This window comes from Hyla sarda, chromosome 7 (assembly GCF_029499605.1).
Source record: "Hyla sarda isolate aHylSar1 chromosome 7, aHylSar1.hap1, whole genome shotgun sequence".
Taxonomy (NCBI): Eukaryota; Metazoa; Chordata; class Amphibia; order Anura; family Hylidae; genus Hyla; species Hyla sarda.
The window spans coordinates 82,184,003-82,209,584 of record NC_079195.1 but is presented as its reverse complement, the minus strand read 5'-3'; the positions used below and the strand labels follow the sequence as shown (position 1 = coordinate 82,209,584).

General features: G+C 38.8%; 1 protein-coding gene across 4 annotated transcripts in view; it reads left to right on the top strand.

Annotated features, from left to right (window-relative positions):
• ARID5B (AT-rich interaction domain 5B) overlaps positions 1–25,582 on the top strand; it is a 338,170-nt gene that overhangs the window by 271,375 nt on the left and 41,213 nt on the right. For all 4 annotated transcript variants that reach the window (XM_056529837.1, XM_056529838.1, XM_056529839.1 and 1 more), the window contains one exon: positions 4,114–4,211. In XM_056529837.1, coding sequence (XP_056385812.1) covers positions 4,114–4,211 — 98 coding nt within the window. The remainder of the gene's footprint in view (positions 1–4,113; positions 4,212–25,582) is intronic.

Below are 25,582 nucleotides of genomic sequence, written 5' to 3'. Positions count from 1 at the left end.
GCTCAAGTATTTCCATACTTCAGCATGGTCTGTAATAGCAGTGCAGTCGCTCTCAATGGCGTCTGCCAGATCGTCCGCCCTCAGTCCTTTGTCGGAAACCCTCTGTCCCAGGTCACCCACCTGCTTAGTGAAGTCGACTACCGCTTTCCCCGGTTCAGCCTTGAACATCTGTTGGATGGATCGGTATAGTTCAGCCGGAGTTATCGGATCAGCAGGTAAGGGAAGGAGTGGTGCAGAGTCTGCTATGTCATCCTCCTCAGTATCTGGCGGGCTCGGCACGCGCGAAGGAGTCGGCGCCATGTTGGAATTGGGGCCCATTCTGAAGATCTAGGGAATCGTCTGAGAAAGGGACTGCTGGGAACTCACAGATTTGCTCTTCTCCATCCTGGAATGTTTAGAAAGGTGTCAGGAGAGGTTTTACCACTATGGAGCTGAATAAACAGCGCTTATGAAGGCTAAATCCCGGCAGGTGGCGCAGAGCTCACAGAGAACGCGTCCTTCCTATTGAGCCCCAGGTGGGTTCCTTTCAAGCTGTACCTGTCATCAACAAAAACTTTTTATACAATGTAGATAATACCATTTTATGTATATTTGTAGGCCATCCCATCTCCTAGTAGTTACGGTAGGACTTCCTTCAGCCATTCTTTTTCTCTATTCGCAGTAGTCACACCAAGGCCTTCACTCCTTTTGTGTATTCACATTCAACAAGCTCCAGCTATGTCTTCTGATGGCAGGAAGCTACATATTTCCCACTGCTGTATGTCATTTTGCATCAGACACTGATGCAGGGTAGGTGCACACACTGTCATTATATGATATTATTTGTGTGCCCACTCTGCCCAGCCTAGTAGTCTGTGGTTGCCTACACCAGCTACAGTACATAAGCATATATATCCATACATTTGACACCTGATGGAAGCACCTGCCCACCATATGCATGAAGACAGAGAGCAATGGTCAGCATAACAGTATTTCCAGTTGCCATTGGGACCAGAGAAATGGGTTTTGTCCATCTCTGGAATACTATTTTGCTAGTAGAACAGGAACCAAAAGGAATTAGACATGTAACCGAAATCTATATATAGCCCACATTTCTTAAATAATAATACCAAATTCCAAATAGAAATACAATCAGAATTCTACTTTACAATGGATCCCGTTATTCATTTACAGTACCTCATACTGCACAAATAGATTTTCCTGCTGGGGTGACTCAGGCTTTTGCCAGTGAACACCTTTGAAAATAATGTATTAGCTCATGAGAATGTGCTAGCAGAATGAATTGTGAAATGTAACTTTTCCTCTGTTTTACAAATTTGGAGTAAAAGCTTAAATAAACAATATTTCAGAATAGCAATTCACATAGGGGGTTTATTGAACTAGGCTTGGAGAGACGCCTGATTAATTCCAGCTTTAGAAGTATTGTAAACTTGTCGTAAAAAAATGTACAAGTGGAAAACACATGTAACTCTTCCCCGTCAAGGAAATTAGTTGGGTCTGTAATTTTTTCCCATGTTAAGAAAGAGCTTATTATTGTATAAGCAGCCAAGATTGTATAAAAAGAAAACTTCGCTTGGCAAAATACCTGACATCTGCTCATGTCTAATAATGTGGAATGTCTTTAAAAGCTTTAAAACATAATCAGCAGCGGCCATTAAGAAATTGGGCTTTTGCACTTATCTGCTTTATTTGCAGTGTAAAATAGCTTAATGGGTGAAATGCCACAAGCGGATAAACAGGAAGTTATCAGTTATCCTGAAAATTCTCTCCACTCGTTTTTATTAACTAATGCTATCTGGCATGAGAGCTCTATATTTAGCTCCCAAATACATTTTGATGGTCCCGGACTGAACATTATGTTCTTTGAACCAAGAAAACATTAGATAAGGCAGAAAAGATTAAGATCCTTTTTTTTTATTTGCTCCCCAATGTAAACCATTCAGCTATAACACAAACTCTCAGATGACAAGTCCAATACAGAAATGAAAGATGTCATCTGTAATTGTTTCCAGATTTTGCTTTGATTAAATGAAACCTATTCCTGTGTAATTGGGAGATACTCTAATCAGCTCTAGTTTCCCTCTTTAGCCTCACATACATGTAAACATAAGACACCAGGTTCGTGCAGTTGACGGATCTAGGACATGAGGTAATGCATAATGTGGCAGTATGTAAAGTCTGCGAATAAAAATGAGCTGTCACGCAAAGTAGAGTCCATTCCAGCCATTCTGGCATCTGGACAAATTGTCTTAAATATAAAGGTGGCGCTCAATGCATTTACATCATTTCACTAGTCTTTTACCTTTATAGTGATTGAATAAAAAAATAAAATACCTAAGTTGCACCATAATATCTTCCAACTATTTATATGGTAAAAAAGGGACATTTACAATTTTTTTTGCATAAAAGATCCACTTTTCATAAGGTCCAAATTACATTTATTTATATAATAATATACAAATGGGAACATTGAAAGGGACTGATGGATTTGGTTTAAAAGAAGGGACTGTCCCTTCCATAAAGGGACACATAGGTGTTGTGCACCATTCAAAAAGTGAGGTAAGGGTCTCATGTCTACCTGACTGCAGGGGGCAGAATTACAGCTCTTTCCTATGTCTACATTAGTGAGTGGGGGAGATCACAGTTACAATTTAGGAAGAATAAATCATTTTAGAAAATGCTCATGTGTACCTCATTACAAATAAAAAATAAATAAAATGGTACATGTAGCCATGACTAGTGACCATGAGGTGTTCTTTCATTTGGACAAATCCTAGTTATTAGAAGAGTGACTTGACAATGTGCAAATCTTAAACTGCTGGGATCCCATCAACCAGATGTCATTTGTGGTCAGTAAAAAAAACAAAAAAAAAACCTTTAATATGTTGTAAAAACATATCAAAAGCTTTGATCGGTCGCCGTGACCATGAAAGATCGCTAGACCGGGAGAAGTGTGCACTACGCGGGTCTCTCCTGTCTCTATAACATGTGACTAAGAAGGGTTGGTGTAACTCCCACACTTCCCAGCATTCAGTTGGTATTAGTGTTCATTTTCTATTACATGCAAGGGATCCTGTTTATTTTGGTTTTTGTATTTTATGTGACTAAGACAACCTCATAATGTAAGTCTATGGGACCATTTCACTCCCATAGAGAGAGAGAGGCAATTGAAGTACTTAGTCGTATGCTTCTCTCCTCACTCAATCTAGGGATCAGTTGGGGTCTGAACACCAATCATCAAATCAAAACTTAGAAAAAAAAGTAAAACGTTTTTTAAAGTGACAAGTACACTTTAACTCAGTACCCTATCTATGTTTGTCAGGCCAGTAGATAGACATATATAAATATATAATACAAAGGCATATAGATAGACGTATAAACATTTTTTTATAACCTTTGCTCCTTTTCAGTGATCAGATTTTAATGATTGATAACATAATACAGATCAAAATTGGCACATACTTTTTTCTTCAATATAGTCCCTTTACATTTATAAAGAATGTGCACATCAAAAATGTATTTTTCTCAATACTTTGAAGAGGAATGCCATCATTCATTTATACCATGTGTTTTGGGCATTCATCTCAGTACAGTCAGATGCATTTGAACCACAAATGTAAGTAGAAAAAAAACATAAAAAATATGCACTTAAAATTGCAATCAATGGGGCTTTCTATTCACTCATTAAGTACGTAGAAAAATGCGAAATCTGAAATGGATGTGTGTTTTGCAGGCAGGGACAGGTTAAAGGCTGATATTTACCTTTGACATTTCACAACTGCTGCTGAAATGCTAAATTTATTTTTCCTGTTGCTGTTCTGGAATAAGTGTAAATCAGGTTCTTTGTCTTGAAAACACATGAGAGTGAAGATGTAGTCAAGTGTAATAAACCCCCTCTGTGGTGTACAGAAACTAGGGCAGGGTAATAACTCTTCCACCAATAATTTGAGTCAAGAGTCTTGAATCTATGGATCATACAGTGCTCTGCTATATAAAACCTTCTTGTACATAATTTTACAATGTTGTTCTTGCCTGATCTAAAATGTGCACTCTGCAGGCCGTGAGATAGAAAACATCACTATTCAAATAAATACACCTCTTGCTTTTGTACAGATTACAGCTCGGAGGCAATGGAAACATATTTACGATGAATTGGGAGGAAATCCAGGAAGTACCAGTGCAGCCACCTGTACTCGGAGGCATTACGAAAGGTAAATGTTGTCTTATTTGCCATTGGTTGCAGCTTTAGATCCTGATGTTTATACAGTATATGAAAGCTGACAGTAAGGTATATTAAAAGTACAAATATTAACATACAGTCATGCAAGAAAAAAAATCATTTAAAAAAACTGTTAACACGTTTCGTGTTAAAGGGGTACTCCGGCGCTAAGACATCTTATCCCCTATCCAGAGGGTAGGGGATAAGATGCCTGATCGCGGGGGTCCTGCAGCTGGGGACCCCTGTGATCTTCCAAGCTGCCCCCCGTTAGGATCAGCCCCCCGGAGCGTGCTCGCTCCGGGCCTGATTGCTGGCGATCACGTGGACGGAACATTGTGACGTCAAGCTCCGTCCCCTCAATGCAAGCCTATATGAGGGGGCGTGATGGCTGTCACACCCCCTCCATAGGCTTGCATTGACATAGGCAGAGCCGTGATCGACATTAATCAGACACGGAGTGAGCACGCTCCGGAGGCTGATTCTAATGGGGTGCGGCGTGCAAGATCACGGGGGTCACCAGCGGCGCAACCCCCGCGATCAGGCATCTTATCCCCTATCCTTTGGATAGGGGATAAGATATCTAAGTGCTGGAGTACCCCTTTAAGGAAGCAGAACTTGAGTGTATAAGTTGACAGCGCACAAGTTAGAGTTCCCAATTTCAGTATAATATACATAGAGATGTAGTAAATGATAAACCTCTGCCTTTGGTCGATTGTGAAAGGTATGTATAGTGAATAGGTCACATAGGAAGAAAACCAAACTGGAAAACACTTACGGCCATAATGAATAAAGGTCTAAACTTTTGGGCATGGTTGCAACAGACTGTATACACAGTACATGGCACCTGCTCCCTTGTACTGTTAATCACCTTATGTAGAGTTGATTATTACATGTTGGAATTTACATGTTGGAATTTATGATCAATGTTGGGCCACAATGTATGGACCGATTGTAAAATGTGATGTTTACACATAGTTATCTATTGCCAAGTGGAGCATCTTGAAGTATTTTTACTCAAGTGCAAGCATAACTTTATGAAAATCATATAGTTTAGTTGTAGTCAACCCATTCATTATTACGCCTCAGTGTCCAACCATGAGCCATACATTACAATCTCTGTTTAATTTCATTGCCTTATTTTCAGTTGTATGTCCTGTACTTTACTTTCCATTATAGTCTGTGAAAGAAAAGAAAGTAGTTTTTCCCGAAGTTTCATTTCATAAGCCAATACTTCAAGTGAATGTAAGAAATGTAGTAATATATACTATCACAGAAAATGCTGAGGGGTCTAGTTACATGCTGCCTATACATCTATGGCTATGGGAGAGGTAAGAAGGCAGATGGGAGGGGGATTGTGTGGACAGACTGCAAAGAGACTTAAGGGGGTACTCCACCCCTAGATATCTTATCCCCTATTCAAAGGATAGGTCCTGCAGGGGTCTCTGCTGCAGCACCCCAGTGATCTTCGATGTGGCACCAGATGTTCCTGACATCACGTCAATGCCCCCTCGTGACGTCACGCCCTCCCATAGACTTGCATTGAAGGGGCATGACGCCACAAGGGGGCGTGGACGTGAAGACTAAACGAATGCCGGGTTCTACAGGAAGATTGCGGGGGTCCCCAGCGACGGGACCCATGCGATCAGACATCTTATCCCCTATCCTTTTTAATAGGGGATAAGATGTCTAGGGGCAGAGTACACCTTTAACAAGAGCCTACTGTATTTGATTTCACCCCAGGGCTTGCTTTACAGCTTATTCATATCTTAATCTACCCAGTACTGTTCTGTAATGTCCTCTGTGCTGCTGTTACTTCTTTGGGTATACACAGAGGCATAAAAGAGAAGTAGCCTCTCTTCTTTGTGTGTACAGCCCATGGAAGCCATAATAGAGGCTATGCTAGAAAACTAATAAACAATGCCATATCCTATATGATAAGTTATACAATGGCCATGAATAGTGTTAACCCTATGTATGCACACAACTGCTTATTCTGAAAAGTTACCTGAAACGACAAGTACACTTTAATTATATCTATAGTATATAAAGTGGATGTCAATTTGCATGTTTATAATGAGTGAACTATTGCCATTGTTGGTGGTATTATACACTTAGCCACTGTTATAACATTAGCAGAACAGGAGCTTTATTTCAGAGCATTTATTTAGCTTAAACTGGGACAACAAATTTTATGTTTCTGGATTAACCCCCCCCCCATCTTTGAGACATTTGGCCGTTGTTCTTTTAATGTGCATTTTAATGCACAATGACTATTACATTTAATTACATACAGACCTGAAGGGTAATATTTCAGGATGTGAAAGAGAAAATATAATGTAATGCAGGTACCTCCAGTACTAAAGGGATCCAGTTTCACTATTTTAGTGCAGCTCTAAAATTCATTGCAAATGTCATGTCCCTTTGAACACATATCTCCTGTTTTACACATTGCGTGCATAGAGTTTTATTTATCTTAAATAGTTTTAAAAAAAACGTTTTCTGAGTCATTTTCTCAATTTTATCACCTCTTGTTGGAAAAATGATATGCCAAATGTTTTAATTTACTGGAATGGGTTTGTAGACATGAGAAACAATGGCTTGGATGAATAATGAAATAATTTCCTTTAAATATGTAAGCGATTAAAGCATTCATCTACCTTTATGTAATAAAATTACCCACTTTATAATTAATTGTACTGAAAAAAAAAAAGTATGCGCGTTGTCTTGAATTTCCTGATCTCTCCTGATCTTGTAAAGTACATTACGGGACTGGAGGACAACATTGCGGGGCCCCGATGTAAACAGTCTGCAGCCTGGATCTGACATTTTAATCAATCGACAATTTCTTAATGAAAATATAATTGCTTAGAATGGGTCATTAAAAGTAAGTGGATGCCTGACCACATCCTCAGGAACAAGAAGCATGTGACTTCCAAACCTTTAAAATTAGAATTTAAGGAGATCTCTTTCTCCTTGACTGAAAACAGCTGGAACATTTGAGAATCTATTAAAGACACAAGATGTATTTATAGTGTGAGATGGACCAGAAGGGCAAAGGTTTAATGTATTTGTGCCCAGTGCCTAGTTGAATGTCAAAGACTGTATACTCAGATTTATATACCATATGGCATTATGAACAATATATTCCTATGAACAATTGTAAATTAATATATTAAAGTGTCCCTGTCCTGTCATAAAAAAAAAACATGTCAGATGGCATTATTCTCTTCAAGGCTCACTGGGCGTGGAAGAGGACTTTGATGCAAGCTAACAGGCTGAGCTTGCTTCATCTGTGGTTAATAACGGCTGCTAATGCCAGACATCAGTGATCTTGCTGAGATCTGGCATTAAAGGGGTACTCCGCCCCTAGACATCTTATCCCCTATCCAAAGGATAGGGGATAAGATGTCTGATCGCTGGGGTCCCGCCACTGGGGACCCCCGCGTTCTACCATGCAGCACCCACCTGTAACGGCTTCCGGAACCACTGGAGGCCCTCGGGCTAATACCATCCTGAACACGGGGACAGAAGATCGTGACTTCACTACTCCGCCCCTGTGTGACATCACACCCCGCCCCCTCAATGCAAGTCTACGGGTGGGGGCGTGACAACCTCCCAACCCACCGGCAACCAGAGTCTCTCTGCTTATACAGTCTGCCTCAGATTTTTTTTTAACTTTAATTGAAGTTGAAAGTTTAATTTAAAAAAACACTCACCTTGCCTGATGCCCCTTTGGCAACACTCCTTTGGTCCCCCTCAGGTCTCTGTTCTCCTGGCCTCTAGTAATGGTGTATCATGACATGACCACTGCAGCAAATCTGAAGGTTTTTGCAACAAATCCACTTCATGTCGACATAACCCAACACCCTTCACCTGCAGAATTTTAGTCACACTGTTGCAGTTGAAAAGACCAAGTGCATTAGTAAGTGACCTTTAAGAAATGCGCTCCCTGTTATTCTTTATATAGCCCTAGTCTAATGGTAGACAGATCAATACATACATGGTTTCTGTACATTATATCTATATGTTTTACTTATTTCTGATTGGTATTACTGTATAAGGATCTATGTTTAATAATTAACAGTATATTCTCTGTCAGTGTCTATGGCATCATTGACTTTACAAAAGGGCAGGACTGATGGATTATGACAACAGAAGCAAAATCTGGGAGCCATGCAGACTATGAGAGAGGTGTTACTTGTAATTGCTTTTTAATTCCGTAAGGTTACACAGATACTTTAACATCTGTAATGATAGCGTTTGCATTGTCACACTGTGGCATACAACCTAATATTTTCATTAGAACAAGCTGCAGTGTAGGTTTTAACACTTTTTAAAAGATATGCATTTGCTTTTCAAACAGTGGCGGATGGGTTGATGTAAATGACATTTTCTATGAACAAGTCATTTCTACCCTGTGTGAGCGTTTTGGAGGAGATGTCAATTTAGTGCTTCACTGCCAGTAGGTATTGCAATTTGTATAGGCTTCTGTATCCAGCTGCGAGTCTGAACATTTCTTGTCTATGAGATATTAAATCACCAATGCAGCATTGTGATTTATAGTTGTTATTACATTCTCTTTTGTTTGGCATGGTTCAAAAGGTATTTTAAAGCTGTTTTAGGTTCAGTTTTTTTGTCCTGTATATTGCTTTACTAAAATGACCACATTTTGCCTTGTAAGAGACTACAAAGTGAATTGCATATTTTTTAAAAGTCTACGCATTCTGTATATGAGACTCATGTCATCATGCTAATAGTTAGTCATGTCAGTAAAGACATATACCAAACCAGAACATCATAAATTGTGTTATGTCCCTTAAAGCGGTACTCCGTCCCTAGACATCTTATCCCCTAGACATCTTATAGTGACGTCACGAGCAGGGCGCTGCACCCGACACTCAAAACGAACATCAGGTGCAGCAGGGAGATCGTGGGGGGCCCCACTTGTGATGTCATGGCGATGCCCCCTCAATGTAAGTCTATGGGAGGGGGCGTGGCGGCCATCACACCCCCTCCCATAGATTTGCAATGAGGGGGCATGGCTGTGATGTCAAGAGTGGTGCGCGACCGTGACGTCATGAACCTCCGCCCTGCATCGCCAGATATCCGGCATGGAGAGAAGTTTGCTCCGTGTACTGGATGTCTGGGGTGCCGCAGCCAAGAACGGCGGGACCCCCACGATCAGACATCTTGTCCCCTATCCTTTGTATAGGGGATAAGATATCTAGGGGCAGAGTACCCCTTTAAACCATTCCTGAGCAATTTTTAGAAGACATTATAATGCTGAAAGCGGCCCATGCCATTACGGAATACTGCTGTCATGATGGTGTGTTCTTGCTCTCTACAATGTTTAGGAAATTGGTACGTGTGACAGTAACATCTACATGAATACCAAGACCCAAGGTTTCCCAACAGCATCTGCTGGCTTGTCTTCTTCCAATAGTTCATCTTGGTGTTGCCTTAACTTTGTATAAATTGTGTAACACAGTTTAAAGTTAGACAAACGCATGGAAATGGATAACCCTAGCCCAGAAAGTGAGAAATGCTCCTTGCCTTTCTACACGGTCACCTGTAGGTTAGTGTTAACACTCAAGCACAAAGATCATGACCAAATAAATCACCCATTTACTAGATTACAAAAAATGTCAGCAGTAACCTAAACAGAATGCTTATCTGTGTGAAGATTCATGAAGAGAACTAATGAAAGGACGTATAACCATTAATTTACCAGCTTATAGAGGTCCCATCAGCTCTCCTGATTTATCTGTTTACTAAATATGTGTATTCCTAATAAAATAACAATTCTTGGTCACCTTTTTCATAACTCTATATTGTGCTGTTACTCAATTGGGTCTCTACACAGTGTGATACTATTGGCCCTGATTGGACGGTGCCAGACTATTTACTAAATATTTACTAAAATATCACCAGAGAGATAACAGGTAATCATCAATGAAATCCCATAGATTAGTAGAATAATATGAAATTGTTTTATTAGTAGAATAATATGAAATTAAGTCTGAAATGACCATAAACGACAACTCAATAGCACTCCGATCAGCCATAACATTAACCCCTTAATGATGCAGGACGTAAATGTACGTCCTGGTGAGGTGGTACTTAACGCACCAGGACGTACATTTACGCCCTAAGCATGACCGCGAGCATCGGAGCGATGCTTGGATCATGCGCGGCAGGTCCCGGCTGCTGATCGCAGCCAGGGACTCGCCCGTAAGGGCGGACATCCGCGATGCCGCGGATGTCCGCCATTAACCCCTCAGATGCAGTGATCAATACAGATCATGGCATCTGCAGCATCGCGGTCACCAAAATGGAAAATCGGATCACCCGAAGCGCTGCCGCGGCGATCCGATCATCCAGCACGGCAGACGGAGGTCCCCACACCTGACTTCACTGCCTGTATGCTACAGAATTTCCCCTCACCTGGCTCCGCTGCCTGTATGCTACAGAATTTCCTCTGTAGCATACAGCTGCTAAAAAGTACTAAAATGATAAAGATTTTTTAATAGAAGTAATTTACAAATCTGTTTAACTTTCTGTCACTAGTTCTTTAAAAAAAAAAAAAGCGTTTTCCACCGGAGTACCCCTTTAAACTTGGTATATCAAAAGCAGATAATACGGGAAATACAATGGTTAGATAATCTTCAAAACAGGTGCAGTGGTTAGCACCTACCAAAAATGCTCCAAAGTAGCTGTACAACCAGGAAAAGAACTGTGGGCACCCAAGGTTTACTGGTTTATGTGAGGAGTGAAAGCTTGTCTGTCTTGTCTTGTTCCACATTGGAGCCACTGTAGGGCAAAGTGTTGAAAAACGTAATGCAGGCAGTGGAAGAAGGGTGTCAGAACGCAACTTAATGCTTATGGGGCTGAGTAGCTGCAGACCAGTTAGACCAGTGCTTGATGACCCTAAAGCACCTTGTGTCCTTTCTTAACTTTCTTCATGGCTCAGCATAACCCAAAATGTGTGTCACAAAATGACTAGTTTATCAAAAACATGATTTAGCAATACTTTGTCAGGTAATGTATATGCTATATATGTCTGTGTGGCCATTCAGTGATTGGGATGTAATGTGTGTATCCACCTATTGAGGGTGTATCCAATCCTTTACTGACTTCACAGGAGGGTAGGGAGATGTCAGGCAAAATTTGCCTTACCAGGATAGAGATATTTTTTATGTCTTAATTATAATAACTAAAATAGCAGCATTAAGTATATGTAGGGGTGAGGGTGGTGGGGTAGTAGTTCTGTACAAATCCTAAGGAAACAATTAGGAAAAAGGGTTAATGTCCAACTTGGATGTTCTCCTTTGAGCTGTTAAATGATGTCATCATTCATGTCATCAGCTTAATCACTCCATTATCTAAATATGTCTTTTGTTGAGGCTTACATAATGAGATTCTTATTCCATTTAAGCAGCGTGCATTAACCGAGTGTGTAAAATAAAAAAGTGCTTTAATGTAACCCAAGTACTTAAGCATCTGACCTTTCAGCCATAAAGCAGTCACACATGCTTAACCAAACTATCTAGTTATTAGGAAATCCTTTGGAAAGGTCACTTTCAAACATTACTTACGATTAGAGAAAAAGAGAAACTGATCAAAATGCAGCCCATAATATTTTGTGCATCTTTTTTTTCTATTTAGTTAGATTAATATTTGTAATATTCTATTTAAAACCTCTTGGATACAAATTAAAACCACATGTTGAATTATACTGAAAGACATTCATAGGAAACATAGTGTATATATCGTAGTGTAGTCAAATTTTGTTTGTTTTTGTCTTTTTTTGTGTGGCCTTCAGTTATACAGAAAGCTGATTGCCAATTGTTGTGCCCTGATTTTTATAAGCAAAACAATTCCTTACCATTCTATAACTTGTGGTCCTACCATGCAGAAATCTTGACGTTATTCTAGTCTACTACCTCTAGAACATGAAACCCAAATGGTGTTGTAATAATCCATCTAGTCACATATATAAATAAAGATTGCCTCTAATGATATTCATATAAAGATCTATGGGCAGTTCAAGATTGCACTTTTTGCTTTTCGTGCTTCAGAGGTAACAGACCAGAAAAACCCTCCAAGATCTCTTCATCACAGAGTGATGTGCTTAGACTTTAAAGGGGTATTCCAGTATTTCTTTTTATTTGACTATGCTACAGGGGATGTAAAGTGTCTGTACCTGTGTGTGACGCTTTTCTCACAATTCTTATGTGATTTTCACCCCAATAATTATTTTTAATAGCATACAAAATGACTGTTGTCCCAGATTTTTCCCAGGTTGCAATGCGGCCGAGACCTGACTCACTAGTCAGCTGATGACAGGGGGCCTGTCTGCTTCAATGGGTGGAGCGATCGCTTGGTTGGAGAGAGATCAATCTGCAACTAATGCAACAGCTGTAGGCACCCTGATTGAAAACCACAGGTCTTTTGTTTCAATGGGTGGGATGGCTGATGTGTGGGAGGGAGGAAAATGGAATTGGGGGATTTGTAGTCAAAAAAGAAAAGTGAAACAGGAAATACAAGTTCACAAAAAGCTAGCCACAGTGTTATGGTAATCTCACAGCATAGCCATTTAGCCCCAAGACAGGCGCAGATCCTTCCTAAGCATGTCCATTACTGCCTAGGTACGTTCTAAAATCACCTTATGGTGGATAACCCCTTTAATGGTCTTCTCGCAGCTTCCTAGGGCTCTGTGAAAACTTCTTTTAAATCTGGTTAGGTCCCCAAGCCTTCTTAGACTGAACAATAGAACTAATTATTAGAACATTGTAACATTGTAAAAAGAGACATAATTAAAGTGGTTAGACTGAGGAACATAGCAATTGTATGTATGTCTGTATGTATGTAACACCTATTATGCTCTGCTGGGACTGGGCAAATATTATGCTCTGCTGGGTTTTTAACATACAATAGTCATCCTGGAACCATTTAATATTATAACTTGAGGGATCACCGTATAGCATGTTTATAATTTTAATACAACCCCCAGCCATGGGGCAAAGTTTTGTTTTGGCCAAACCACCCATTTTTAAAGAATATATTTTCTGGGCATACCAGATATTTTTTTTTACTGTTGACATGTGCCGAATGAACCATAGAAATGTAAAAATAAACTCATAAGAGAGCATGTGTAATGCACCGAAACCTAAGCAATGTAAACCATTTGCAGAATTCATAGTAGCAGATGACTTGAGAACCATAGGTTGTCTACACACCCGACTACATACCTAGGACTTGTCAACATCTTTGTTGATGTTGTATGAATCTTGTCATTTTTAAAACTTTTTTGGCACGTCAATAATATTGTCATTGCTTAAAATAAATAAATAAATAAATAAAATAGATGTTCTTCAAAATAGCATGATAGAAATAAAGCTAAGCATCAGCCTATGTAGATTAAAGAGGCTTGTTAAATACAACATTAAAACAAATCTGTTTCAAAATTTACAACAGATGTTCATTAAAATTACTTTTATGGCAGAGAGAGGGAGAAAGAATAAAGTATGTGTTATTGACATTGAACTATGTTTACTAAGTCGAGCTCCATCAAGTAACACTAGGCACTGTCATGGGGCCAGATAGGAACATTACAACGATCGCCGCTTGATACCATCGCTAGACGCTAGATGATATATATATGGCACTTTGTTACATCCAGTGTTTTTAAAGAGAAACTTCTTCTTGTGCATATTTTCTGTGCCATTGGACATGATATAGATCAGTGGTATATATATATACCGTAGATATAATATGGTAACAATTCCAGTCTACTAACATAATATTGCAATCCAGCCCTGTAAACAATTACATATATGTAACTCCTACTGTTTGAATTATGGACAACCACTTTAATCTGGCTGGAAAGTTTTACATATAAAATATTTGATCAATAAGTAATATGGTATAAAAAAAAAAAAAAATATATATATATATATATATATATATATATATATATATATATATATACGTTGACAATTCTAGTCTAGTACCACAAAATTGTAAAGCAGCCCTGTCAACATGAAATGGTCTAGGACGCCGCTTGAAGCCCCATGTGTTCATCATTTAGCTTTTAGCTTTATAGCCAATGATTCATTTGGGACTTCAGTAGCAACAGTATCAGATTTTATTTCTCAGAAAACATCTGCAGATGAAACACTGTGGCTAAAGAAATCTTTTGACTGTCCCATCATTTCTCAAGAAGAAAGATAAAGATAAAAATTAACATATGTAATGCCTTGGACTGTGTTTTGTTATTTTTTTCTTTTTACTTCCTTTATAGCCCCCCCCCCCCCCCCCCCATTACTTCTGCAATAGAAAAAATACCAGAGCTGTGAGCAGTGTTAGTGGTGCAGATTAGGCTTTCTGCATACAAGCCATATACATTTATAATGGAGGCCATGATGCTGTAACAGAGCGATTGTCTGATGGACACTTAGGCTATATTTACATGGCGGAATCAATGGGATTCTGCTGCACTGTGCACACGCTGAATTTACGCGGCAGAAAATCTGCTTCCGGTGTCTATGAGATGGCACATTCTGAGGGGTCCTAATGCCTGTCAGAACTATCATACATGTGCGGAATTTCAGTCCATATTTTTTGACCTTACAGACCCTGGTGAAGGGGTCAACAGGAGAAGGCTTGACAGAAGTCCAGACATAACCGAAATACTCTGTCATTCATGTCATTCTTGTACTTCGAAAGTAAATAATGTTGTCAGTAGGGTGCTATGTAGCAAACATTAAAGTGTACTTGTCTCTTTAAAAAAAATTGGCATGTCCGATAGCCATGTCAAATGTTTTGATCGATTGGGGTCTGATTGCTCAGACCCGGACCAATTGTTAGAACAAGTGGGGAGAAGAGTGCAGCTGACCGAGACAATCCCATAGACTTACATTTGTAAGTTTGTCTCGCTTAGCACGCTCGTCTCGCAGTATGACCACTCAGACCCCCACCGATCACATGTCTCTACAAAATGTCAAAATTTATTTTAAAGTGACAGTGCCTATTTAAGGCCAAAAAAATATATTTATTAAAGAGGCAAAAAAAAAAAAAAAAAAAAAAAAAAAACTAAACAGTTTTTTAGTTGAAGTAGAAAGGGTCATGCATATGTTTTCACATTAGAGGTCTCTGTTTTATTTCCCAAATATCCCAGACTTGAAAATGTGCAAAACATGAAATTACTTGTCGTAAAAGATTATATACAAGATTATATATATATATTCTTTGCTTGTTTTGATACAGAAGAGAAGCTTTTAGACTATCTTGACTGTGTTTAGAATTGCTCTATAAACAGTGACTTCATGTTTTAAGCATGTTCATCTGCTCTCTTATAAAAATATATAAAATGTCACTCTCGCACACATGTTAGCATATTGGAAACAAAGTGTGACATATTTACCAGAACAATTATGCCTGTATTTCGGATATAATTGGATTGAAAACAATAATGTACAGGCTGAAAATCATTTGTATGAAGCCACCCACCGCTTTTACAAAAGAAATGTAAAAAAAAGTGGCACTACGTTACTCCCAGTATAGCTTGGTAGCTGCGCCACATTTGTCGATTGGCGTGTCATGTTAAGGAATATTATGCACAAATGACTTCTAGTTCACATGCCTTCTGTTGGAATGATGATTAATGTTATCCCAGAAAAATGTCCTTTTACATACACCAAATCCATCCAGATGAAAAATATTGTTTTTAGAGGCTTGTTTCAAATATCTATTTTTGTAATGTCTAAAACCAACTTCATAACCCAAGTGATGACTGAAATATTTATTTTTCATTACATTTTACCTAATATATACCATATGATACAAGTCTTTTTTTTAAAGCTAGGTTCTTGAGTACAGTATCTGCTTTTCGCACGTTATATAACACATTCTAAGAAGTTCCACCTTTTAATTGTTTAAATGTATTTGTAGAACATTTTAAGTATTACCTCTCCATTCTGTTCCATTTGAAAATTATTCATCTGAAATATTGAATTCCCAAGTTATAAATTCCTCTTTTTGAAACATTTCGCAGTATAAAGCTACTTAAAATTGTGAATAACTTTTCAACAGATTTGTTTTACTGCTTCCTTATGTAAGGGACTGATTCTCCCTGTGGTTCTCCAGCTGGTAGGAAGTAATTTAAGAAAAAGTAGGCAAAACCTCTAGTGACACCTATAGGCCGGTATCCAAGCTTTTAAAATGAACTTGCATTTAGGGTGTCAATCAAGCCTGACTGGGTGTGAGGAGGCCATGGTAAACGTGACTGGATCTTCCCCATCTACTTCTGATGCAAGACCTATTTAAAGTTGTTTTGTGGCTCTATGTGGCATCACAAGGAGCACAGGATACAAAGTTTGTAGTAGGGTATAAATATCAAAAATGCTTTACAGTAAGGACGCTTCCTCCTCTCCATACAGGGCACTTAAAGGGAATCTGTCAGTGGTATTTTCTCCAGACACAGATTGGTATATAAAATAAAACTGTGCCTTTTAAGCTGACAGTGGTTGCCAAACTTTTTATTCTTCAATTAAGTGTCAAGGAGGCAGAGCCAAGCTTCTCAAGTGCCATGGCCTACCACTCCTCCTCACTAACCCACACCTCCCAGACCCTCCTTAATTGATATTGAAAAAGGGCTATTCAACAGTGTCTGCAGCTCTTAACAGGTAATACAGCAGACAGATTCCGCTTATTCTTTTCAATACTTAAAAAAATTACAATTACATACGGTAACTTACATTCCATGGATGGTTTATGCTGTAGTAGTGTTACAATTGATGTATTGCTTAATATTATTAATATTTTTTGTCCTAAATGCGATTTATGTTTTTTTTTTTACATCAATTGCAACGTTTGCATTTCTTTGTCCCTTCTTTATACATCCCTTTACATTGAAGCCAAATTTCCCATATGGGGCTTGTTATTTGACAAGCTGTCATTTTTAATGGCACTATTTTAAGCTACATATAATAAATAGTTTATATAATGCAGCTAGGCATGGATTCTGCTTTCCCTGAGGAAACCACTACCGGTGGTGATATACGTAGAAAGTTAGCTGGTCCAGGCCCTGATCATTCGTAATATATTATGATGATATAATGTATCTATTTTCCTAGACTGACACTTGGCAAACTTTGTTTGCTACTGCATGGTATAATTAGTTATACTGTTGTTGCACTTTATAAAAGGGAAGTTTACTTGTCTTTATGAATATACAGCCAAGTTATTACTGATATGAACTTTATATGTGTGTCTAGGCAAGCAGATTTGGTATGGGGTCTGGCCCTTGAGGACAACATATATTCATATGTTTTTTTGTTTTTTAATGTGTAATCAGGGTTACAATAGAGTCTTTTGTTTGTTATCTAGAATAAAGAGACTTGTGCTAATATATAGCAGCAGTGTGCACTCAATAACATATCCCAGGTGCACTTGCATGCTGATTATATTAGTAGTTTTTATTCAAAACTCATGTACAAAATACAGAAAATCAGGCATTGCATTTGAGTTTCTTTGTTTTTAAGGCCTAAAACCAGGCATTTAGTTTGGTAGATTTTTTAGTTGAGATTTCTTTGTATAAACGTAATTAGTAATTCTTTTAAAACATTTTTCTTAGTCTTATGGTCTTGACTATGCAATTGCTTGAACACTTTAGTCTAGGCATGTACAGAAGGTAGAACTGGTTTTCTTCCTAAGGCCCCTGGCTGCCATGGAAATGTATCTGCTATCCACAATTGCTGTCACGCCCCCTCCCATAGACTTGCATTGAGGGGGCGGGGTGTGACATCACACGGGGCGGAGTCGTGACGTCACGATCTTCAGCCCCCGTGGTCGGGATGCAACTAGCCTGAGGGCCTCCAGCGCTTCTGGAAGCCGTTACATGCGGCATGGTAGATTGCTGGGGTCCCCAGCGGCGGGACCCCCGCGATCAGACATTGTATCCCCTATCCTTTGGATAGGGGATAAGATGTCTAGGGGCGGAGTACCCCTTTAAACACTTAGATGCTGCACTTAAGGTGGTATTAGAAAGATCATCGCCTTAGCGGGAGGAGAACTACTTTGTTCATGTTTTGTACATTTGTAGATTTCCTTTTCTTGTCCTTGGATCTAGACACTGGTTCAGCTACTGATCAGATATAAGCTCCCAGAAATGGCTGCTCACTGGTTACAGGAATTTGGTTCAATTCTGAATTTAATACATTTAATTTTGGGATGTGAATGGAAAAGAAAACATCATGGAACTTAACAGAAGCACCATATGAGTTAGGCAAGGTTATTCAGCAACTTATGTAGAATTTTACTGTGGAATGTTTTTAAAGGGATATTCAAAAGTAGAGTTTCCTTTAAGTCATAGACATTTTAAATGGTCCATTATAACAAAGATACCACCTACACAAGTACCTAATGTGTTAAAGAGGAAATACTGGTTTTTATTAAGCATTCCAAAACTTCAGGCTAAAACAAGAGTTGAATTGCAGAGAAACAAGGTTGTAATTTGTAATTCGATTTTAACTTACCATAAAGTAAAGGACAGGAAAAAAAATACATCATCCAGGCAGAAATGTGATGCTGAAGCCTGATATATTTTCCACACATCCTGAGTAGCTTGCTTCAGCAAAACATGCCTCTATAAGTGCACGTCATGGAACCCTGACTATATCATGTCCTGGAACTTTTAAAAAGTTATAGACTACAAGACTGAGAGCAAATGCAACAAATCTATCTGCTTAATATTTTTTACTGGAGCAGCCAATGACTGTGTTGTCTGGAAATGTTCAGTCATAAGATTCATAATATATTAGCTTAGACATAACACTGGTATGCCATGACATAACACCATATATGTGTCTCATATGGAATGTTTCATTTCTTCTAACATAACTACTTCTTATCTAAGAATGTAAAAGCTGGGGGGAAGGTTGTTACATGCCTACTTTATCAAAGGTTCAATTTTCTTCCTAGACCCTTTATTATCTGTATTAATATCTCCACATTTTTGTGTTTTTTATTAACTCAGAAATTCCTGTTCTGACCACTTTTCTGATGACCTGGACTGACAGCTATTAATTCGGATCAAGAGATCCGTGGCCAGACCAGGACTTGCGGACATAGTACAGACTCAAAAAATGCAGCCGCATTGTTAAACAGGAATAAATTGTTAAATAGGAATAAAAAAAAACAGAGATAATTTATTTTAAAAACAGCTCCCTGTCTGTTCCCATGTTGTGTATGGTATTACAACTTGGCTCCATTCACTTCAATGCAACTGAGCTACAGAATCACACCCAACCTGGAGACAGACAGTGAGCGGTTTTTGAAAAAAAAAAAAAAACTGGCTCTGTTTTTCAATTTATGTATAACCCCTTTAACTTCATCACTTTCACTATAAACAGAGCCATGATGACTGACAGATCCATTTTGGAATAGATCGTAATGAATCCCAATGGTCTGTCAAGTTTTTTAGTTTTTTTTTTTCTGCAGTGTTTGAGATGTTTCAAATTTAAAATCAAAACTAATTTATTGAATTTAATATTTGTCTGATTCAGCTTCTGTAAGTAGAACACTAGTCTCAATGGCTGTCTGCCACTTGTAGCAACTGGTTTACTATTAAAATGAGTAGGCAATGTGTGTACTTATGTTTACATATAGTCTTTTCTTTTGAGACATACGGTTAATTGTCCCCGGGGCTTCTCCACTAACACTGAGTAACTTTACTCTTATGCATACCATTACACAATCAGCTTTACAATTATGGGAGAAACAGATGCTTCAACAAAGCTTCTATTGAAGTTAAGAAAGCATGTAAAGAAAAAGTGCAAAACTCAGATGACAGGAGAATGTGATTAATATGCATTACGAATCATGACATACATTTAGCAGATAAGATCAGTTATGTTCTTCATTCTAAAGTTTCATTCTTCCCCATTTAACAAGTTGCCTTTGTGAAGTGTCTCAATGCACAGATATTTGATGCCTTGATGACTTGAATCAGGATGCAGTTCCCCTCGGATTCTCCGCCTCTACAATGTTTCTTTTTGAAGCAGGAACTCCTCAGAGGTGGAGCTATTTTGCATGGTGTTCTCCTATGGTTATAAACTTTTGAAATATAAACTTTGAAATTATATTTATATTATTTTTAATCACCTTCCAGATAATAAATAATAAATGAAGTGAATATATAACAATGGTAGTCAAGGCAGTCATTTAACCTAAGGGAGTAGTTTCTGGTAATGCAGTTTATCCCCTTTCAAGTAAATAGGTTAAAGGGTTACTCCGGTGGAAAACTTTTTTTTTTTTTATGAACTGGTGCCAGAAAGTAAAACAGATTTTTAAATTACTTCTATTAAAAAAATCTTAATCCTGTTGGTACTTTTTAGCCGCTGTATGCTACAGAGGAAATTCTTTACTTTTTGAATTTCTTTTTTGTCTTGTCCACAGTGTTCTCTGCTGACACCTCTGTCCGTGTCAGGAACTGTCTAGAGTAGCATAGGCTTGCTATGGGGATTTTCTCATGCATCAGGTGTCAGCAGAAAGCACTGTGGACAACAACAAAAAAAAAATTTAAAAAAAAAAAGATTTTCCTCTGTAGCAAACAGCTGCTAAAAAGTACTGAAAGAATTAAGATTTTTTAATAGAAGTAATTTACAAATCTGTTTAACTTTCTGGCACCAGTTCATTTAAAAAAAAAAGTTGTCCATCGGAGTACCTCTTTAAGTGCTTGTTCCTTTTTTCTAATCTTAGACAATACTTTTGTAATTTAGCAGCATATTGCACTCTGCTTTTGAAGTAATTTCCACTTTATTTTAACACAATGTTTAAGCCTGTTGGGCTGTAAAATAACAAGCTACCTCATAGTCCAGTGCCAGTGCCAAGCTTGCCCCAGTGTCCCTGTTTACTTACCCTGGTTGTCCCTGCTTTGCTGATGTTCCGAAGCGACTGAATCCACTCACTGAGGCTGCAGAGGGTTCAGAAAGTCATCAACAGTCAAGATAGCAAAATAGCAAAGACATCAATCAAAGTAAAAACAGGCACCAGGTCGGTCTGGGCACCAGTGCTGGACTGTGTGAGGTGGGTGTGAAGTAGTTTGTAATTGTACAGTCCTTGCAAGGCTTTTAAAGCAAAGTGTCCTTGCTATTTCTTTTTAAATGTTTTACATTGAAAGTATTTTATGACTGTACTAGCAGAGTACTCAGAGCCTTTCTACCTAAATCTTGTGGAAGAGGGAAAGAAACATATCAGGATACTATTGTCTTCATATCCCAACCTCATATCCCATCCTTATTTAGCATTAAATGAAAATCTGAAGCATGGTGTTTATACATTTTTTAAAAGTAGTCAAAGTGGCATACAAATGGCAAATAGTAAAAAAATATACCTAATCCTGATCATGCATGTATAATTTTTAATTATTTATTTGACTAGCACCCATATTTCTCTCACAAATATCTTCTATCTGTTGCTTACTTGGTTTCTCATCTGATCACTACAGGCGGCTCTGTAAGCCCATCCTTTCTGTTTTCAGACAGGAGTGAGCACAGAGGAGTGCTAGGTCCACCCTCCTAACTGGACTTTGTCCCAGCTTGTGCTTCACCTTGGACAAAGATGATGCTGAAGCCAGCTAGGATCGTGTACTGGATGGTATAGTGACCCCTAGAGGTCGTTTTATATAAGCCATGATTCCTATAAAAAGGGGATACCATTTTTTTTATGAAGTATAGTATAAAGGTTAATGTTTTGCCAAGATTTACAACATAAAAAAAAGTTTTTAAATCTGAAAGTGCCCATTCAAACAGTATAGAACTGCCATGTAAGCCTTGATAAATTGAGGTAAATTAAGGTACTGAATTAGCTCAAGTCAATGATAAAAATATAATTTCCTGTATGGGGATTGTGGCAAGTTGGAAGTCATCTGATACAGTTACTTGCAATGGGATGACATTCCAGAGTGTGTTACAAAGACAAATATAGTGACAATGTTACATCTGATATCGGGGCTTAAAGGATTGCTTAGTGAATCATTTGGTAACATTTACTACATAAAAGCAGTGAGTACAGATAGGTGACCTCCACATGACTCCTGTTTAATAAGATATTAAAAGGCTTTCTTCTGAAGAGCCCTACCCAACTGTTTCCCAGTTGTTTTGCTAAAATAACACAACATCTACCCACTGAAACCAGTCTATCAAGTTGTGTGGTGCAAACAGCCCATAATTGATGTGGTCGGGTCTTCCTGCTGGAATAGTGACAAGCTATTATACGTATGACTACTTTTATGGCTTGACTAAGAAAGGACCTCATTGCCCAAGCCATGACCGAGGAACCTAACTGCATGTTTCTACACCAGTAAATGAAGTCATATTGAGTTATGGTGAAAAGAGATTAGGGCCAAAAGGATCTCAAAGTCTTAATAAGGACCAGAAATAGTGGAGATTCCTATTGGCACCCTATAAAGCAGTGGTCTCCAAACTGTGGGCCTCCAGATGTTGCATACCAACAACTCCCAGCATGCGCAGACATCGTTGACTGTCCGGGCATGCTGGAGGTTGTAGTTTTGCAACATCTGGAGGTCCGCAGTTTGGAGACCATGCTCTAAAGTTTGTCCAAGTTTTATTTTGTAAAGTGTTTGGTTTGCAGCAGACTTGTGAAAGGGTTAAGTTGCACAGCAGTGCATCTTAACTCTTTTGTCACAGTAAATCAGAGAATCCACTGGTTTACTGTAACAGAGGAAGGAGTTAACTAGTTCTGCAGAGCTGCTGCCACATTAGTTAACTCCTTGGGAGGCATATACATTATACAGCCATTTATATGGCTGTATAATGTATACAGTGAAGAGAATAATACTTGCCATCTCATGGCTGGTCAAGGTCTGTTTTTGAGTAGCCCCGCCTCTAGCGATGATGTCATGAGAGAGACAGAGCTACATTATAAGAGGCCCAGACAAGCTACAAGATTGTAAGTATCACTTGACTGTATACATTATACAGCTATATAGATGGCTGTATAATGTATACACTTCCTTCCCTCCAAGGAGCTAACTAGTGCTGCTCAGGAGTGCTAATTAATTCCTCCATTTCTGGGCCGAGCTGTACTCGTGTCTGTCCAACTGTGAGCACAGCTCAGCCTGGACACAGGTTGGCGCGAGCCAAACCTGGCAATGTTTGAAAGTTGGTTGAGCTGCAAATCCCTGAAATTCTGATCGAATCCGGGTTCGGGGGGCTCGGCTTGTTCAACTCTAGTCTTTACCTTAAAAACCTATATGAATGTATACAGTATTATTAGCCTGAATGGCTGTAGGTATGTTGGACATAAGAGAGAACTGTGCAGTAGTCTGCAAGGTTCACACAGTATTTTCATTCATTCTAGCAACGTAAGATTCATCTCTCAGCAGTGAAAGCTCTTAGAAACCGGATATTGAGTTACACTAGATACAGTGGGAGTAGACAACTAAGAACAAGACTGTGAAATTAGGTAATTTTCTAGTGTGGGATGGGACTGAAATAGTAATAATTGAGTTTGTAGGCTGTTTGTACAAAGGTGCTACACCTCATTTACCTGAGTACTTTCCATATGAATGTCAGTATTTACTGATGCCTCTGCCAGCAATAGAAAAACACTAAATTCAGAATCATGTAATGCACAAAGTATTATGCAGCACAGTGGAAACAACAAAAATGATTCACATGGAAATAAACCAAGCACCATATTTGTACAATATTTATATATTTACAGTATCTCACATAAGTGAGTTCACACTTCACATTTGTAAATAATTTATTATATTTTTTCTTGTAAAAAACTTGAAGAAATGACACTCTGCTACAATATAAAGTAGTGAGTGCACAGCCTGTATAACAGTGTCATCTCAAAATATCTCAACACACAGCCATTAATGTCTAAACTTTGGCAACAAAAGTGAGTACACCCCTAAGTGGAAACGTCCAAATTGGGCCCAGTTAGCCATTTTCCCTCCCCGGTGTCATGTGACTTGTTAGTGTTACAAGGTCTCAGGTGTGAATAGGGAGAAGATGTCTTAAATGTGATGTTATTGCTCTCACACTCTCTAATACTGGCCACTGGAAGTTCACCATGTCACCTCATGGCAAATAACCCTCTTACTCTACATAAAGGTGGCCTAGTCAATAAGAAGATTGCCAAAACCCTAAAATTGAGCTACAGCACTGTCTGCATGAGCATACAGGACAGGTTTCACTCAAAAGAGGCCTTTCCATGGTCGACCAAAGAAAAATTTATGGGCAGAACTGGAAAAGCATGTGCGAGCATGAGGACCTACAAACCTGATTCGGTTATATCAGTTTTGTTGGGGATGCATAAGCCAAAATTTCAGAAATATATGGTAAGAAGCATGTGGAAGGATACCGAAAACATGTGACCCAAGTTAGACAATCCTAAAGGGATTGTGCAGCGGAAACTAACTTATCTGGTACACAGGATAGGGAATAAGAAGGGGGTCTGACCGCTGGGACCCCTCACGATCTCCTGAATGGTGCTCTGGCTCTCCCCATGAACACAGCTGGGGTCAGCATGTGCCCTCCATGCATCTCTATGGAAGAGACAGAGATACCCGAGTGCTGGACTAGTGTATTCCTGCCTCTCCCATAGAGATGAATGGAGCAAGCTTGCCGACCCCAGCTCCGTTCATAGGGAGCGCCAGAGAGTCGTGCAGGAGATCGTGGGGGGTCCCAGCTCAGATCAGCTTCTTATCCCCCTATCCAGCGGATATGTTCTTTTCCCTGCACAAGCAAATAGTATTAGCCACAAATATAAGTAAATCTCTGAGCCATTAGGAATGTGATAAAATAATAAAAGCTGAAACAAGTAATTTTCTCTGTATTCTGGCATTTCACATTCTTGAAATATAGTAATGATCCTATAGATCAGTGGTCCCCAAAATGTGATCAAGATCCAAAACATCACCTCTTTGAGAAGACCACCCCCCTTAGCTTCACCAGATTTTGTATGACAGCTTTTCAGTCCACCATACATTATGTATAGTAGTCATTTTCAGTAGGTAGACCGCCCCCATAGAAGGCCCCTTCTCATTGTAATTTTAGGGGGGGGGGTGGGATCTTCACTATGAGGTTTCCCTGTACACAAAGAATTCCATCATGTACAGTAAATCTTCCTTCATAACCACTTTGAAGGACGTATATAAGATCTTGCCATAAAATGAAATTTCCTCAAAATAACCTTTTCTTAACACGGTGATTTTGATTGAGAAAGAAATGATGTCCCTCGAGAGTTTTACAATTTGCAAATGTAAAATTGTCCTCCTCCGTCTTTCCTAGATTCTCTGGCAGGAGTCCAGATTACTTACTGTAATAG